The sequence below is a fragment of the Marmota monax genome, unplaced genomic scaffold, assembly GCF_021218885.2.
Source record: "Marmota monax isolate L192 unplaced genomic scaffold, Marmota_monax_Labrador192_F-V1.1 WCK01_AAM20220418_F8-fsc00045, whole genome shotgun sequence".
Lineage (NCBI taxonomy): Eukaryota > Metazoa > Chordata > Mammalia > Rodentia > Sciuridae > Marmota > Marmota monax.
Genome location: NW_026692132.1, coordinates 11,354,875 through 11,373,700, shown reverse-complemented (window position 1 = coordinate 11,373,700; position 18,826 = coordinate 11,354,875). Strand labels below are relative to the sequence as shown.

At 33.5% G+C, this 18,826-nt stretch overlaps 1 protein-coding gene across 5 annotated transcripts in view; it reads left to right on the top strand.

Moving 5' to 3' along the window:
• The window catches only part of Cep126 (centrosomal protein 126), a 102,696-nt gene that overhangs the window by 82,263 nt on the left and 1,607 nt on the right, over positions 1–18,826 (top strand). For 3 of the 5 annotated variants that reach the window (XM_058570745.1, XM_058570749.1, XM_058570750.1), the window contains 3 exons: positions 1,100–1,175; positions 6,672–6,890; positions 13,081–13,145. In XM_058570745.1, the coding sequence (XP_058426728.1) occupies positions 1,100–1,175; positions 6,672–6,890; positions 13,081–13,145 (360 nt within the window). Of the gene's footprint in view, positions 1–1,099; positions 1,176–6,671; positions 6,891–13,080; positions 13,146–14,543; positions 14,797–18,826 lie in introns of those variants that run through there. The other 2 variants (XM_058570747.1, XM_046466811.2) reach the window with 2 other exon arrangements.

Sequence of the window (18,826 nt, the reverse complement as noted above, 5' to 3'; positions counted from 1 at the left end):
TTCCAAAGGGGTATCACCCCACCCTCTAATATGCCCTGCTCAGAAGCAAAGTCAAGATCTTTGCCTAATTTATCCCAACTAGGCACAGTAAGGCTGCCCGAAAATGCGAACCACGGTGCAGCGATATCTATCTTCTGTAAAAATCTCTGTAAAGTACTATGTTTCACTTCCAGTCCCTTGGAACGTAACAGGCCATCTAGGGCCAGGAGAAGCGGACTTGAAGATGCGGCACCCATGACGCAACAACAAAGAAAGCACAAAAAAAGGAAAGCGAAAGTAGGAGCGAAAGTACACAGTGCAGCTGCAATAAAATATAAGGCTCTCTCTTTCATTACAGAGGAGCTGTCCCGCTTTGGTCGCGGATCCCACTTACTAGGGACTAACCCCGCTTTGATCGCGGATCCCACTTATTGGGACTAACCCCGCTTTGATCGCGGATCCCACTTATTGGGACTAACCCCGCTTTGGTCGCGGATCCCACTTACCTGGGACTAACCGGTGCACCACCCCTGACTGTTGAAAGTTCTGGTTCCCGGGTTTCGGCGCCACTTGTCGCGACCCCCTTGCCCGCAAGGAAGACGCAACTCTCGAGAATCTTCTCTCAACAGTTTATTCAGGTCCCTGGATATTTCTTCTTCTTCCTCGGGTGCCCCTCCCAGCCTTAATAAAGCATCCCAAGCCCCAATGCAAAGCTGCCGCGTGGAACTTTCTCACAGGGTGGTGAAAAATCATGTGCCAACTTTCCCAGATAAGAAATTGTTTGTCACAGACCACAGCGGAGCCAGCGCCATCTTGTAATGGCGACCATAATCTGCAGAAACGGCAGAAGCGGCTCACCACAATTTTCAAGGGTTATTGGTGATAATTTTGTTATTAAATAATGACAGCTGAAAATACAGGCAGCAATAATAAGAATTCATACCCCATTTGAAACAAATGTATGATATATGATATGTCAAGATCAATGTAATGTTTTGAGCAACTAATAAATTTCTGATTAAAAAAATATAGGCAGCAATTTAAAAAATTTTAAGTTCATGTATATATCATAAATTTTAAATGTTGAATCATGTTCTGATTTACTATCCTATTTTTATAGAATTTTGGACAAAGTGCCCAGCTAAGTTCAAATGAGCCAAAACTAACTACAAGGGGTACTTCTAATGATGGAGAAGGTATTGGTCTATACATTTTCTTCAGAGTTTTGTTTCCAACAATTTTCTTTTCTTATGTGGATCTTCTCAGTTGCTTACATTTTATGTGAATGCTAAAACACCATTTAGGACCTGAACTTTTCCTCACCCCTACACACTTAGTTCATTGCCAGTTTTTCTTCATTCATAATAACAATTCATTGATCATCTTTTCTACAGCAAATTATTTCCTGACTTGACAATTATTTCTGTAGGATAGATTCCCAGAATTAAAATTACAGTATCTGGCATGTAATTGGCACCTAATAAATATTTGTTAATGAAACTACAAATAATTAAATGATAACTGGATCAAAGGAAAGACATATTGATACAGCTTTTCAAACATATTGCTAAAGTATTTCCAAAAAAGTATTACCTTTAGAAATTCTCTCAGTGGTATATGTCAATTTAAAGAATCACTTCTAATCATGCTTATATGATAGGCAAAGAAATGGTGTTATATTAGTTTTTATTTTATATTTTAATAATAATATACTTAATTTTTTATGTATTTTTTGGTAAATTGTCTCTTCATCTTATTTTTCCATATGTATTAGAATTTTGAAAATTTCTTTTTTTTTTTTTTTTTTTTTTTTTTTAATTTTTTATTGTGGGTTGTTCAAAACATTACAAATTTCTTGACATATCATATTCCACACTTTGATTCTAGTGGGTTATGAACTCCCACCTTCACCCCATACACAGATTGCAGATTCACATCAGTTACACATCCATTGATTTACAAATTGCCATACTAGTGTCTGTTGTGCTCCGCTGCCTTTCCCATCATCCACCCTCCCCCCTCCCCACCTCTCCCCTCCCCTCCCCTCCTCTCTCTCTACCCCCTCCACTGTATAACCCTGAGGGTCTCCTTCCATTACCGTGCAATTTACCTTCTCTCTCCCTTTCCCTCCCACCTCTCATCCCTGTTAAATGTTAATCTTCTTCTCCTGTTCTTCGTCCCTACTCTGTTCTTAGTTACTTTCCTTATATCAAAGAAGACATTTGGCATTTGTTTTTTAGGGATTGGCTAGCTTCACTTAGCATAATCTGCTCTAATGCCATCCATTTCCCTGTAAATTCTATGATTTTGTCATTTTTTAATGCAGAGTAATACTCCATTGTGTATAAATGCCACATTTTTTTTATCCATTCGTCTATTGAAGGGCATCTAGGTTGGTTCCACAGTCTTGCTATTGTGAACTGTGCTGCTATGAACATCGATGTAGCAGTGTCCCTGTAGCATGCTCTTTTTAGGTCTTTAGGGAATAGACCAAGAAGGGGAATAGCTGGGTCAAATGGTGGCTCCATTCCCAGCTTTCCAAGAAATCTCCATACTGCTTTCCAAATTGGCTGCACCAATCTGCAGTCCCACCAGCAATGTACAAGTGTACCCTTTTCCCCACATCCTCGCCAGCACTTGTTGTTGTTTGACTTCCTAATGGCTGCCAATCTTACTGGAGTGAGATGGTATCTTAGGGTGGTTTTGATTTGCATTTCTCTGACAGCTAGAGATGTTGAGCATTTTTTCATGTACTTGTTGATTGACTGTATGTCCTCCTCTGTGAAGTGTCTGTTCAGGTCCTTGGCCCATTTGTTGATTGGGTTGTTTGTTCTCTTATTGTCTAATTTTTTGAGTTCTTTGTATACTCTGGATATTAGGGCTCTATCTGAAGTGTGAGGAGTAAAGATTTGTTCCCAGGATGTAGGCTCCCTATTTACCTCTCTTATTGTTTCTTTTGCTGAGAAAAAACTTCTTAGTTTGAGTAAGTCCCATTTGTTGATTCTAGTTATTAACTTTTGTGCTATGGGTGTCCTATTGAGGAATTTGGAGCCCGACCCCACAGTATGTAGATCGTAGCCAACTTTTTCTTCTATCAGACGGCGCGTCTCTGATTTGATATCAAGTTCCTTGATCCATTTTGAATTCACTTTTGTGCATGGCGAGAGAAAGGGATTCAGTTTCATTTTGTTGCATATGGATTTCCAGTTTTCCCAGCACCATTTGTTGAAGATGCTATCCTTCCTCCATTGCATGCTTTTAGCCCCTTTATCAAATATAAGATAGTTGTAGTTTTGTGGATTGGTTTCTGTGTCCTCTATTCTGTACCATTGGTCCACACGCCTGTTTTGGTACCAGTACCATGCTGTTTTTGTTACTATTGCTCTGTAGTATAGTTTGAAGTCTGGTATCGCTATACTGCCTGATTCACACTTCTTGCTTAGCATTGTTTTTGCTATTCTGGGTCTTTTATTTTTCCATATGAATTTCATGATTGCTTTCTCTATTTCTACAAGAAATGCCATTGGGATTTTGATTGGCATTGCATTAAACCTATAGAGAACTTTTGGTAATATCGCCATTTTGATGATGTTAGTTCTGCCTATCCATGAACAGGGTATATTTTTCCATCTTCTAAGATCTTCTTCTATTTCTCTCTTTAGGGTTCTGTAGTTTTCATTGTATAAGTCTTTCACCTCTTTTGTTAGGTTGATTCCCAAGTATTTTATTTTTTTTGAAGATATTTTGAATGGAGTGGTTGTCCTCATTTCCATTTCAGAGGATTTGTCGCTGATATACAGGAATGCCTTTGATTTATGCGTGTTGATTTTAAATCCTGCCACTTTGCTGAATTCATTTATTAGCTCTAATAGTTTCTTTGTAGAGCCTTTTGGGTCTGCTAGATATAGAATCATATCATCTGCAAATAGTGATAATTTAATTTCTTCTTTTCCTATTTTGATGCCTTTAATTTCTTTCGTCTGTCTAATTGCTCTGGCCAGTGTTTCGAGAACTATGTTGAAGAGAAGTGGAGAGAGAGGGCATCCCTGTCTTGTTCCAGATTTTAGAGGGAATGCCTTCAGTTTTTCTCCATTCAGAATAATGCTAGCCTGAGGCTTAGCATAGATTGCTTTTACAATATTGAGGTATGTTCCTGTTATCCCTAGTTTTTCTAGAGTTTTGAACATAAAGGGATGCTGTACTTTGTCAAATGCTTTTTCCGCATCTATCGAGATGATCATATGGTTCTTATTTTTAAGTCTATTGATGTGGTGAATAACATTTATTGATTTCCGTATATTGAACCAGCCTTGCATCCCAGGGATGAATCCTACTTGATCATGGTGTACAATTTTTTTTATATGTTTTTGTATCCGATTCGCCAGAATTTTATTGAGGATTTTTGCATCTAGGTTCATTAGAGATATTGGTCTGTAGTTTTCTTTCTTTGAAGTGTCTTTGTCTGGTTTAGGTATCAGGGTGATGTTGGCCTCATAGAATGAATTTGGAAGTTCTCCCTCCTTTTCTATTTCCTGAAGTAGCTTGAAAAGTATTGGTATTAGTTCTTCTTTAAAGGTTTTGTAAAATTCTGCTGTATACCCATCGGGACCTGGGCTTTTCTTAGTGGGTAGTCTTTTTATGGTTTCTTCTATCTCCTCAATTGATATTGGTCTGTTTAGGTTTTCTATATCCTCCTGACTCAATCTGGGCAGATCATATGACTTAAGAAATTTATCTATGCCTTCACTATCTTCTAATTTATTGGAGTATAAGGATTCAAAATAGTTTTTGATTATCTTCTGTATTTCTGAAGTGTCTGTTGTGATATTGCCTTTTTCATCCCGTATGCTAGTAATTTGAGTTCTCTCTCTTCTTCTCTTCACTAGCATCGCTAAGGGTCTGTCGATTTTGTTTATTTTTTCAAAGAACCAACTTTTAGTTTTGTCAATTTTTTCAATTGTTTCTTTTGTTTCGATTTCATTAATTTCAGCTCTGATTTTAATTATTTCTTGCCTTCTACTTCTTTTGCTGTTGTTTTGCTCTTCTTTTTCAAGGATTTTGAGATGAAGTATGAGATCATTTATTTGTTGGTTTTTTCTTTTTTTAAGGAATGAACTCCAAGCAATGAATTTTCCTCTTAGAACTGCTTTCAATGTGTCCCATAGATTCCGATATGTTGTGTCTGTGTTTTCATTTATCTCTAAGAATTTTTTAATTTCCTCCTTGATGTCTTCTATAACCCATTGATCATTCAGTAACCTATTGTTCATTCTCCAATTGATGTATGCTTTTTCCTTCCTTCTTTTATCGTTGATTTTCAGTTTCATTCCATTATGATCAGATAAGATGCATGGTAATATCTCTACTCCTTTATATTGTCTAAGAGTTGCCCTGTGACATAATATATGATCTATTTTTGAGAAGGATCCATGTGCTGCTGAGAAAAAAGTGTAACTGCTTGATGTTGGGTGGTATACTCTATATATGTCAATTAGGTCTAGGTTATTAATAGTGTTATTGAGTTCTATAGTTTCCTTATTCAACTTTTGTTTGGAAGATCTGTCCAGTGGCGAGAGAGGTGTGTTGAAGTCTCCCATGATTATGGTGTGGTGGTCTATTAGACTCTTGAACTTGAGAAGAGTTTGTTTGACGAACATAGCTGCACCATTGTTTGGGGCATAAATATTTATGATTGTTATGTCTTGTTGGTGTATGGTATTAGAATTTTGAAAATTTCTTGATAATTTTTATAAATTCTTGAATAAAATGTTTTCATTGCTTGGTTATTTTTATTATATTACACTTATTTTGTATTTTTACATATGTAAGTATTAATTTTCATTTATTCACTCAATAAATGATTATTAAGAGCTAATTTTCTGCTTACAAGTAAATATTGGGTTATAAAGTATGAACAAAACATACAATAGCCTTGCCCTCCAGAAATTAAAGTATGTCAGGGAAGATTGGCCCAACCTTAGATAAACATGTGTTAACCTTTTCTTAACGATTTCTCCATTATTTTTAAATTCAAAAAAACTCTCAGTACAGAAATTTACAGATATTTCCTTTTCATATAGGTTGTTTTAATAGTTTGATTCCTTAAATTTAACTCTTCAATTACTGGAATTTCTTAGATGAATGGTGGCAAATGAAACTCTAAATTAAGCTCTTTATTAAGCATCAAACTAATTTATTGAGTCATCTTTCCCTTCTTTCAAGTCTTTAATGCTTCTTTGATCATATACTCTTAATCTAATTGGGTCTGTTTCTAGGCTATCAATTCTGTTCAGCTGATCATCTAATTTTCTCTTCTATGTTCCTTTTCTCTTATTCTTTTGTTTATAGTTAATTTTAACTGCTACTAAAAAGACAATTTCCTTTATATTATCTTTGTACCATCAATGAGTAAAAAAATAACACAAAAATTATCTAAATCTAGTATATTTTATTCTTTTATTTAGGTAATACTCTAAAGATTTCTATTGCCTCATTTCTATTATTTGGGATTTTTTTTTAAATTAAGGATAGGAAAATGCTACATACCAAGGATCCTAACATATAAAATGCAAGTAATAGAATATATACTGTATTTCTATTTGTGAAATAATGTATACACACATAATTCAGCCTAATACGTATAAGGGCTGATTCCAAAAACATAAAGGGATCAAAGAATAATTGATATAAAGTTTCTGTAGTTTCAGACAGTACTTCTGAGTTTTTGACAGCTGAAAACCTAGTGGAAGCATCAGTACCTGAGGATGAAATTCTAACTGTCATGAATAGCAAGCAACTACAGAAATCAAATCTGAATTTAAGTAAGACCCAGCAATTCAACATCTGTACACTATCAGCTGAAGAACAAAAGATCCTACAATCCCTTAATCATTTGAATGGAAGGCTACGCTGTAAGTGTGGAAGAATATCCTTTGTGGAAAATGTGGTGTTTTGAAATTAGACTATTTTCATTTTAATCTTAATCTAATTTTTAAAAATCAATGTGGCACACATCTATAATCCTAGAGGCTTGGGAGGATGTGGCAAGAAGATTGCGAATTCAAAGCCAGACTCAGGAAAAGCAACTAAGCAATTCAGTGAGATTCGTCTCTAAATAAAATACAAAATAGGGCTGGGGATGTAGCTCAGTAGTCAACTGCCCCTGGGTTCAATCCCTGGTACCAAAAATAAAATAAAATAAAAAATAAAAATGCAACATCTATCTAGATTAATGGAGTATATACAAATTAAGAATTTATCTGAATGAAATCATACTGCTTCAAGTATACCATATCATTTATGACATCATTTATGATGATACCAAAAGCCTTACTGTGTTCGAGAAACATATGAACATGGACAGGCAGGGTACCTATATTGACCATCCATGAAAACAACTATAAATTCTTGATTAAGTATTTTAAACTCTAAATATAACAATGAGCTAGCGAGAATATAACAAATTCTCAGAAATTCGTAAGAACTCAGAAAGAGAAGGAGAATGCTTCAGTTAGTTTATATTCTGAGCATATTTAACTCAGGATATTTTCATTTCACAAGTGAAATCCAAGGAAAAAGAGCAGCCCACAGTAAGACTCAGAGAGTATAAAAACAACATAGAGGGGACAGAAGATGAAACCCAGGGCCCACTGAAGATTAGTAGTCTCATAAAAGAGCCTCCCACATAAAGCCGTACCGTACAAAGATCTATGCATTGCACATACACAGAAAGGAGGGAAGGGTAAAAAAGAAAAGAAAAAGAAAGAAACTTGTAATTCTTGAACTTCAGTATTGAGCAGATGAGGGGTCAGAGAGAAATCCATGAGAATTTAGAACCACCATGTAGTATAACTACCACACAAATTTACAAGCCATATTCACACCACTTGAGTGGTCTTTAAAGTCTCAAACAAAGAATTTAATTTAGAATGACCTCAATCTAGTAACAGCCCAAAATATCTGAAAGAAAAGTAAATTTGTGTCCCTTGTAGAAACCTACTCATATTTTAGTTTTCAAAGAATTATCACAAAGAAAAATAAGCAGCCCACAATTAAAAAATAAATAAAAATAAGATAAAATAACTTGATCCACAAAGAAAAAGGCACCATTAAAAAATCAAAAGAAACCACAAGACCAAATAAACAGACCCAAACAGTGTTTTAGATAATGATATTACCAGACACAGGCTATAACTACATTTATATGTTTTAAAGTAATCAGAACTGTGTTTAAAAATCCAGTCAGAGAATAAGAAAGTATTATAAAGAATGACCAAGCAGATTTGAAAAAAAAAATGGGCCAAACAGAATGCCTAGAAATGAAAAATATAATAATTGAAATTCAAAATTCAGCAGATTACAGACATCTGAAGAAAGAATTAGTAAACTGGAATATAAATCAAAGAAACTTATCCAGAATAAAGTACAAAGACACAAAGAGATGGGAATTTAAGAGTTTAAAAGACAAAGGAATAAGAAAGTCTGAAGTAGGCCACAAGCAATATGTGAAGTAATAGCAGCTGGCAATTTTTCCAATCTGATGAACAATACCAACCTACAAATTCAAAAACCTAACACATTTCAGAGTAAATAAAAAGAAGTCCCCTTGTATGGTTTCAGTCCCCAGCACAAAGAAAAGAAATTCTCACCAAGACACATCACAGTAAATTTTAATCAGTAACAAAGATGGCAGAAAACATTAAAGATATCAGAAGATATTAAACAATGTGTTCAATGTACTAAACTTAAAATCTTTCAAGGTGAAAATGTCTCTCAAAAATCAGAGCAAATTAAAAATATGTTCAGACAAAAACTTAGTAAATAGACACTAAGGAAATTCTAACAAATGCACTTTAGCAGATAGAAATTAATCTGAGTTAATTTGAACAAACATTTTATTTAAAAAGTATAACAAAGCATCATGTGTTTAAGATTTAGAATTAAAATACCTATAAATATACATAAGTTGGGAAAACAAATAGAGGTAATATACACTAGGATTCTTGATAAGGAATAGGGTAAAGATACGGATTAAGTTTAAATGCTGATAATTGAAATATACCTCTAGTAATTATTAGAGTGACATCTAAAAGACTAGAAATATAATATACAACTTTCAAACTAGTAAGGAAGGGAAAGTGGCATTCAAAAAATACTAGATTAATCCAAAATAAAACAAGAAAGAAAATAAAAACATAGAAGAGGTAGAACAAATGGAAATACTATCCTATAAGATGGTATGTACAAATATATTTACAATATGTGTAAATGGATTAAATGCTACACTTAAAAGACAAAATTTGTCAAATGGAATTTTATGATAAAATTATATTCTATTTCTAAACCACGTATTCAAAACATAAGAATATAGAAAAACAGAAAACCAAAAAGATGAAAAATATGTAAAAAGCAAATAATAACCAAAGCTAGTTTAAATGTAATATTATCAGACAAAATTGACTATACAGTAGAAAGCTATATAGACAGATTACTTCATGATGATCAAAGTTTTAATATAGGAGAAATACATAAAATGTTTTATATGAAATTAAGAATATAGCCTCAGCAGCACAATTCACAATATCTAAATTATGGAACCAACCTAGATTCCCTCCAGTATCCAATGGATAGGGAAACTTTGGTATACATACATAATGGAATATTACTCAGCATTAAAAGAGGATAAAATCATGGTATTTGCAGGTAAATGGATGAAGTTGGAGCATAAAATGCTAAGTGAAGCAAGCCAATCCCAAAAAACCAATGGCCAAATGTTTTCTTTGATATGAGAATGCTGGCTCATAATGGTGATGGGGCAGGGAGCAAGGGAGGAATGGAGGAACTCTATAGATAGAGCAAAGGGGAGGGAGAGGAAAGGAGGGGATAAGGAGGTAGGAATGATGGTGGAATGAGTTTGACATCCTTACCCTAAGTATATGTATAAAGATATGAATGGTGTGAAAGTACTTTGTGTACAATCTTGACTTGAAAAATTGTGCTCTATATGTCTAATATGAAATGAATTGCATTCTGCCATCATGTATAACAAATTAGAATAAATAAATAATTTAATAAAAAAAGAATAGCCTCAAATATGTTTTAAGGCTGGAGGTGTAGCTTGGTGTTGCAGTATGTATTTACCGTGCATATTTAGCAAGCATGAAGTTCTGGGTTCAATCCCCAGCACCAAAAAACAAATGAAATATTTCCAATGGTAGTAGAAGATTTTAACCTACCATTGTCAGTACTTGATAGAACAAATAGAAAAAGTACAATAGATGTGAAAGAATTGAACATAATTAACAAATTTGATCAGAAAGACACATTTTTCATAAGCACACACAGAACATTTATAATATAAATCACATATGATACCATAAAATAAGTTTTAACAGCTTTCAAAGGATTAGAGTCATGCAGGCTATATCCTGGCTGCAATACAATTTAGATAAAATCTAATAACAAAAGTGAACCATTAATAACAAAAAGATTACCATTAAGAAACATTTTTACCCCAGTACTGGAGATTGAATCCAGATGCTTTACCATGGAGCTAATTCCCAGCCCTTTTTTTTTCTTATTTTCAAAAAGGCTCTTGCTAAGTTGCTGAGGTTGGTCTCAAACTTGCCCTCATGCCTCAGCCTCCCTCGTTGCTAAGATTATAGGCGTGTAGCACCACTCCTGGCAAGAAACACATTTTTTTTTATTCTCAAAAAATATATATACATAATAAAAATTACAAAATATTTACATGTGAACAATAATAAAAATATTTTGTGAGTATTTGTTTTTATCAGGACCTCTTTACCTATGCACCATTGACATTTTGAATTCAGTAATTCTGGTTGTTTTTTAATGGTACTGGGAATCAAACCTAGGGCCTCACACACGCTATGCAAACACTTTATCACTGAGTTACATCCCCAGTCTAAGGAATGGATAATTCTTTATTGTAGGGGGTATCTTATACATTATAAAGTGTTTAGCAGCTTATCTGGTCTCTACCCATTACATGACATAGCACCTCCCAGTCATGACAACCAAGTGTCTCCATACATTGCCAAACGTCCCCTGGATGGCAAAAATACCCTATGGCTGAGAACATACAATTAGAATCCCAATGTTAAAAGTTACATCCTTTTTTGTTGGAAAGAAGAACTACTAATTGCAAAGGAAGTTGGATTTAGATACAGTCCCCCTCACTTAAGGTAAAAACCTGCTTTTGAATTCCAGATATCATATTGCCAGAAAAGATATGAAGAAATTCTGGGATTATTTTCAAAAACATTGTAATAATACTAAATAGCAAGAAATTAAATGGAACTTCTAGTGTGTACTAGACATAAAAATCAGTTCCATGTAATTAAATATTAAATATAAAAGAAAATAAAGTTTTTAAGAGATAATAAAATATTTCTAACCTCAAGATAAGGAAGGATTTCTTAAGCACAAGAAATACAATCTATAAAAGAAAAAAATAAATCTGACTATATTAAAATCACAAACCTCATATCAAAATACAGTTAAAAGAATGAAAAAGCCACAAAGTGATAGAAAATATAACAGAGAATAAAGGACTCATTTAAACCATGTGAAGAATGCCTATAAATTAATGAGGAAAAAAAGACAACCCAGTAGAAAAATGGAACCAAAAAAGATTTTGAATGGGAACTTCACAACAAAGGAAATGTAAATAACAATAAACATTGATTTAAATGCTCAATTTCACTAGTAATAGAGAAATGCAAATTAAAATGATGAGTTCTAGTTACATATTCATCAGAAAGACTGAAGGTTAAAAAACTGAGAATCCTATGTATTGGGAAAGATGTGCAGCAATAGCAGCTCTCATGTAATACTGTGGGAGGGTAAACTGGTGCAATCCTTTTAGGAAGTTTTGTCACCATCTAAGTTAAACATGAACATACCTTACAGCCCAGCAATTTCACTTCTAAATGTGTATGCTCTACAGAAAATCCTGCACATGCCTGTCAGGAGATATATGTATAAGAATGTGGAGATCATTATTTATAAAATTCAAAAATAAAAAAAATTTAAAGTATATTTATGATAGAATATTATTCAGCAAGGAAGACATACAAATTATAGCTACACACATCATCCTGATGAATCTTAAAATATATAATTTTGAGTTAAAAAACAAAAGAATAAATCCATTACAAAAATAGTTAAAAATAAATTGTTGTTTGGGGGATGTATACACGTGCTAAAACAACAAAGCAAGAAACTCAGTATAGGGTAGTATGGGGGCAGAGAGCTCCAAGAAGTTTCTTTAAAAATTTTTATTTTTTATTTTTTAGGTATAGTTGAACACAATACCTTTATTTATTTATTTTTATGTGATGCTAAGGATCGAACCCAGGGCTTTGCACATGCTAGGTGAACACTCTACTGCTAAGCCACAACCCCAGCCCAAGGAAGTTTCTAAAGTAGTGATCAATTCAATAGGTAGTTACACAGACATTAACTTTATTATTATTAATTAAAATATGCATATGTTTTATATACTCTGCATGTTAACTTCAAAATTAAAACTGAATTTTAAAATGATATAGAAAGCAGAAAACTAAAACACAAAAACACAGAACTAAGGCTATCCCTTTAAGATGTAAAATTATGCAGATAAAGAATAAAAAACTCAAGTCAATAACTTGGAGGTTTTATTTCTATTAGGTACTCCTATATTTAAATGCTTCACATAAAAGATTCTACATGAATTATTTTCTTTTACCCAGATTCTTCCTAGTGTATGGACCAAAGCCTAAAGATTGAAAAAACCAGAATTGATAAAATTACTCAAGTTTTTGTGCTTCAATAGCTAAATAAACATATATTTTTTCCTGAGAAAAAAAAAGTTTCCAAGGATGAAATTCCTGTTTTGGTTTAAAAAAAGAAAGAAGACATAATATCTCAATAAAGACTGAGGGCCAACAGGAAAGAAAAGTCTTACTCAATTTTGAATATTTTGGAAATTTTGGAATGTAATATTTGATTCTTTTTTGTAATATTTGATTCTTTAGTCATTCTTTTCTTTCAGTAAATGTAAACAAATTATTTTTGTGTTATGGTATAATTTTTCAGATATGCAAGAAACCATTTGCCAAAATCCATCCATCAAAAACACTCTACAAATAATACCACTTCTGGTAAGTATTTGAAAAAGCTTTCTTTTTTTTTTTTTTTCTTGTTTTAGGAAATGTCATGATTTTCATGTGTCCATCAATAAAGGTAAGAATCCTTTGTTAGTATCAGTTTTTCTTGATACTGATTTTTAGAGCTTTACTCTCCCAACCAACTCTTTTTATCATGTTTCATTACAATAAAGCAAATATTCTTTCATTTTGAAAATCAAAATATAAGCCTTTTTATATACAGAGTATTTTATCAGTCATGAGATCAGAAACAAGCATTAGTGCACCAATCTTCAAGTAATTTTATTTAGTTGTGTAACCTAATTGAAAAATTACTAAGATTACCTTGGTAATGATCTGTGTCCTGGCCCATATCCCTTCCGTGTCCTCAGAGTTCAAAACTAAACATTACTATCTTGAATCTTTTTTTTTTTTACCTTGGCACTACACTCTGGTAAATAAAAATATTTAAATAAAAAATAGTCCCTACATTCAAGAATTTGCAGTCAAACGGGGAAAGACATATATTTGTAATATATACAAATAACTATAATACAAGCTAAGACAAAACTACAAATTTAAGAAACCAAAGAAGGAAAGTATGTTTAGCTAGAAGTAATTGGGAGACAAAGGGTGTCCTCAAACTAAGATATTACTTATACTTTCACAATTCTCAATTTAGGTATTCATTAAAATAATGTTTGTTAGAGAATTAATTGAATGCTTATCTAATTACTCTTTATCACGCCCCCTCAGTTCTGAAAACTTAACAGGAAAAATAAGATTATGCAAGTAAAGTTAAATATTTCTTATCCATGTTTTAGAGTGTTGTTGTGCTCTGGCTATGATAGTGAATGATAGTAAGAAAGAAGCTATCTCCGCCCTCTTGAAACTTACCATTTAACTCTAGGTATGTAGTTTTTCAAAGTGGCCTTTGGCATTTTTGAGTTGTGATTTTTGGACATAACTCTTTGTCAATAGTCACTTTAACTTCTGATAGATTGTTTTTTCCCATGACTACTTTTTACATACTATCTTAGTTTTTCTCTAAATTTTTCATATCCAGCAATTTGGTGATGTTTATGATGGTAATTTTTATGTGCCTGAGATTTGGAACATTTTTTATCAGTTCTGACACAGTTATTATTTATGATAATGATTCTTATTTCACTTTAGTGATATAATACTTGTAATGACTGAGATCACTCTTTTGTGCACTTCAGCTCAACTTCAGAGTATGAATAGTAAGATACTCTTCAATAGGGAGAGAAAGTTGTCTAATCAGAAAATTACCCTCTTATACATTTTAATTCACTTTGTTATTATATTGCTACAATATGTAATAACTGAAAAGTTAATGTTGTGCATTGGGGAACACTGGTAGACTTGAAATCACTCTTTTAATTTTTTTAGTTGTAGATGGACACAATACCTTCATTTTATTTTTATATGGTGCTGAGGATCCAACCCAGTGCCTTCCACATGCAAGGTGAGCACTCTACCACTGAGCTACAACCCCAGCCCAAAATCATTTTTATCTTACATCTTTTTCAGTCTTCATGACAATTGATAATCATTAACTTTCTTCAGTCTTTATTGACAAATTTTTTCTCTCCTTCATTTTAACAACAGCATTAACAATTTATTTTCAGGGAAAATGATACAAAACTAAAGAATGGTTAACTACCTGTTTAAACAGCTACACCAAATTTGCTTGGTTTGTCATATCTTGCTTGGGGATTTGGATATTTTATTCTTGTCTTCCCTTTTCCTTATTTTAATTTAATTTAACTTTACTCTTCACCTAGATTCACCAAATTATTGACATTTTGCCATACTTGCTTTATAAAATGGATGGATGGATGGATAAATAAGTAGAATAGAGGTAGATACATATACACACAGGAAGATACATTTTTATGACTTGTTCAAAAGTAGACTGCAGACATATGATACTTCCCCTCTAAATACTTTGGCATACATGTTCTGCTAAGAAAAAAGATATTCTCCTACAAAACAACAGTATTGTTATTATACCCAAGATATCTAATATTGAATACAATAGTATTATCTAATCCATTCCAGATTCAAAATATCCCAGTTATTTGAATAAAATGTCCTCTGTGGCCATTTTATTTTTCTAATCCATGATCAAACCCAGGATGATTCACCATCACCCCAACATATGCACACTTATTTCATGGGTAGAGGCCTATCTCTCCCATTTTATCATTCTTTAGTTTCTTCCCACCTCCTCTATAGTTCTAAGTAGTATTGATTTGGGGTTTCTTCTCTTAAGGAAAGAAATGAACTGTCATTCGTGACACAGTATTTAGGATAAATTTTTAAATTATCATTCGTCAAACAACAACAAGTGCTGGCGAGGATGTGGGGAAAAGGGTACACTGGTACATTGCTGGTGGGACTGCAAATTGGTGCAGCCAATTTGGAAAGCAGTATGGAGATTTCTTGAAAAGCTGGGAATGGAGCCACCATTTGACCCAGCTATTCCCCTTCTCGGTCTATTCCCTAAAGACCTAAAAAGAGCATGCTACAGGGACACTGCTACATCGATGTTCATAGCAGCACAATTCACAATAGCAAGACTGTGGAACCAACCTAGATGCCCTTCAATGGATGAATGGATAAAAAAAATGTGGCATTTATACACAATGGAGTATTACTCTGCATTAAAAAATGACAAAATCATAGAATTTACAGGGAAATGGATGGCATTAGAGCAGATTATGCTAAGTGAAGCTAGCCAATCCCTAAAAAACAAATGCCAAATGTCTTCTTTGATATAAGGAGAGTAACTAAGAACAGAGTAGGGTCGAAGAGCATGAGAAGAAGATTAACATTAAACAGGGATGAGAGGTGGGAGGGAAAGGGAGAGAGAAGGGAAATTGCATGGAAATGGAAGGAGACCCTCAGAGTTATACAAAAGTACATACAAGAGGAAGTGAGGGGAAGGGGAAAAATAATACAAGGGGGACAAATGAATGTCAGTAGAGGGGGCAGAGAGAGAAGAGGGGAGGGGAGGGGAGGGGAGGGGAGGGGGGATAGTAGAGGATAGGAAAGGCAACAGAACACAACAGACACAAGTATGGCAATATGTAAATCAATGGATGTGTAACTGATGTGATTCTGCAATCTGTATACGGGGTAAAAATGGGAGCTCATAACCCACTTGAATCAAAGTGTGAAATATGATATATCAAGAACTATGTAATGTTTTGAACAGCCAACAATAAAAAATTTAAAAAAAAAGAAAGAAAAAAGAAAAAGAAAAAAATAAATATTTAAATAATTTTAAAGACAATAAATGGAAATAATAACAACAAATTTCTAATTGTAGAATATCAGACACTAACACTTAGGTTAGGGAAATATTTTTAATGGGAAAATCTCCTCAGTATCTCTTGTAGCATACCCTACCATTGCTTAGAGCAAATCCAAGTCTGAGATATTGGAATAATAATAATTGCAACCCACCTTCTCCGTTCAATGGTACTCATAATCATTCTAATAGTAATAGCAGCTACCCCACAGAGGAAACAGTGCCGATAACATAGAACATGCTAAATAGGTGTTTGGTAGTATTATTGACATTATTCTGATCACCTAACTTGTTTAAATCACCCCCTAAAAAAGTAAGATTCCTGAAAGCACTTGAGTGAAATTTAAGTAGTTACATATGTGAGATTTATATTTGAGTATTTTAGTGAAAGTATTGAAGTGAAAGCATAACTTTTTCTTGTAAAAATTGGAATAATTCTAACAGCATTTGTAGTTCCCCCTTCTTTTCCTTGTCCTTCTCACTACACTGTGAATCTTCCATTACAGCCGGGCACGTTTAATATTTTGTCCATCACGTTTGCAATATCCTGTTCTGCCTCTATGTTTTTCTCATGATTTGCATATGTTCATGCCCAATTTCTAACTGCACTTTAGTAGTTTAGATTTGTTTTCTCTCCTTTCCAAATTCAACTTATCTAAGAACAAACATATATCTCTTCCCTCATGAGACCTTCCATAATCAATCTAGTTTATGATACTCTCTCACTCCTCTGAACTTATCAATACAGCATCTCAAATCTTGTATTTAAACTACACAGGCATTTTTGTTAGTTGCTTTTCTAAGTGAATAATCTTCTTTGGAACTGTGTTCTTGAGGCCTAAATTGTTTTCCACTTCCCTAAATGCTTTATAGAAACAAGCATATACAAAATTTTTAGAAAATATTGGTTGACTTTTTATGATTTTTTATAAATAGATAAATTATCTCCTTTCTTTAGATTGCAGTAAAATGCAGTGATTTACTTGAACTTGGAATTTTTTTTTCTAATAGTCTGAAGCAGAGTTTATACTCCATATAAAATATCATTTTTTTTCAAGTACTAGGGATTGAATCCAGGAGTGCTCTACCAGTCCTTTTTATTTTTTATTCTGAGGCAGGGCTTCATTAAGTTGCTGACTCTGGCCTCAAATTTTCAATTCTCCTGCCTCAGCCTCCTGAGTTGCTGGGATTAAAAGTATGAGCCATTGCACCCAACTCCAAAATTCTTTAATGAGTGTTAGTGTTTAATAAATTAATACTATTTAGTGGCAAGTGGATATTGTTGAGATATAATTAGAAGAAAGGAAACTTAAACTTACTGGGTTTCTACCATTGAAAAGTGCTATGCTACATGGTTTCCCCCTTATTCTGAATCAAATGAGCTACAGACATCAGGTAGTTTTCCCAAGGTCCCAGAGATGTTCAGTGATAGAGCCAGGAATTAAACTTGTCTCTCTTTCCCATAAAATCTGTTCTAGTTTTTTTTAATAATCCTTATTTCAATTAATGATATCATCTTCCATCAAATTTCCCAGACAGAAATATTTGTCTAACCAGGCTTCTCATTCTCCATTACCCAAAGTCTTTAAGTATTTCCAATCATATTCACTAAATATACCTCAAATACATTCCTTTCTTTCCAAATGTGACAGTGTACTGGTTTAAGAATTTATCATGTTCACAATAATATATACTTTATGATCAATAGAAGAACTGGAAGGCTCCAAAAACAAAGTAATAATAAGAAGATGGAAATATTACCTTGTTTTGATCATTACATTGCAACATATACTGAAATAACACACAATGTCTGTTATGCCGCAGTCCGGCTGCAGCAAAATAACGGGGGGGGGGGGGGGGGGGGTGACGAGGAAATTGTGTAGATTGATAGAGCAGGAGAGGGAGCCGTTTATTGTAGGACCGGAGGGGTATTTATACATTCCACACAGCTTATCTTATTTAACATAAACTAGATACAGCAGTCAACCAATAAGGAATCTCCACACTTTGGCGTTACTTCACAAACCACTCCCTCTGCAAAATGCCAGGCGCCATCTTGACTTGTTTACAGACTCTAACACTCTTAAATATGTATAAATGTTATGTGTTAATGAAAATCTTCTAAGTTTAAGGAAGGCTGAAAGTATACTCGTGGTATAGCACTTGCCTAGCATGCACAATGTATACATATTGCATACACATATCAAAGCATCACACTGTTCCTCATAAATATTTACTATTTAGATAATCAATTTTTTAAAGGAATTTATCATGTTTAATCTGAACCATTTCAACTGCCACCAGCTTTGCTCTCTTAAGTGCATCTTTCATACCACCATCACCAGAATAATCTCTC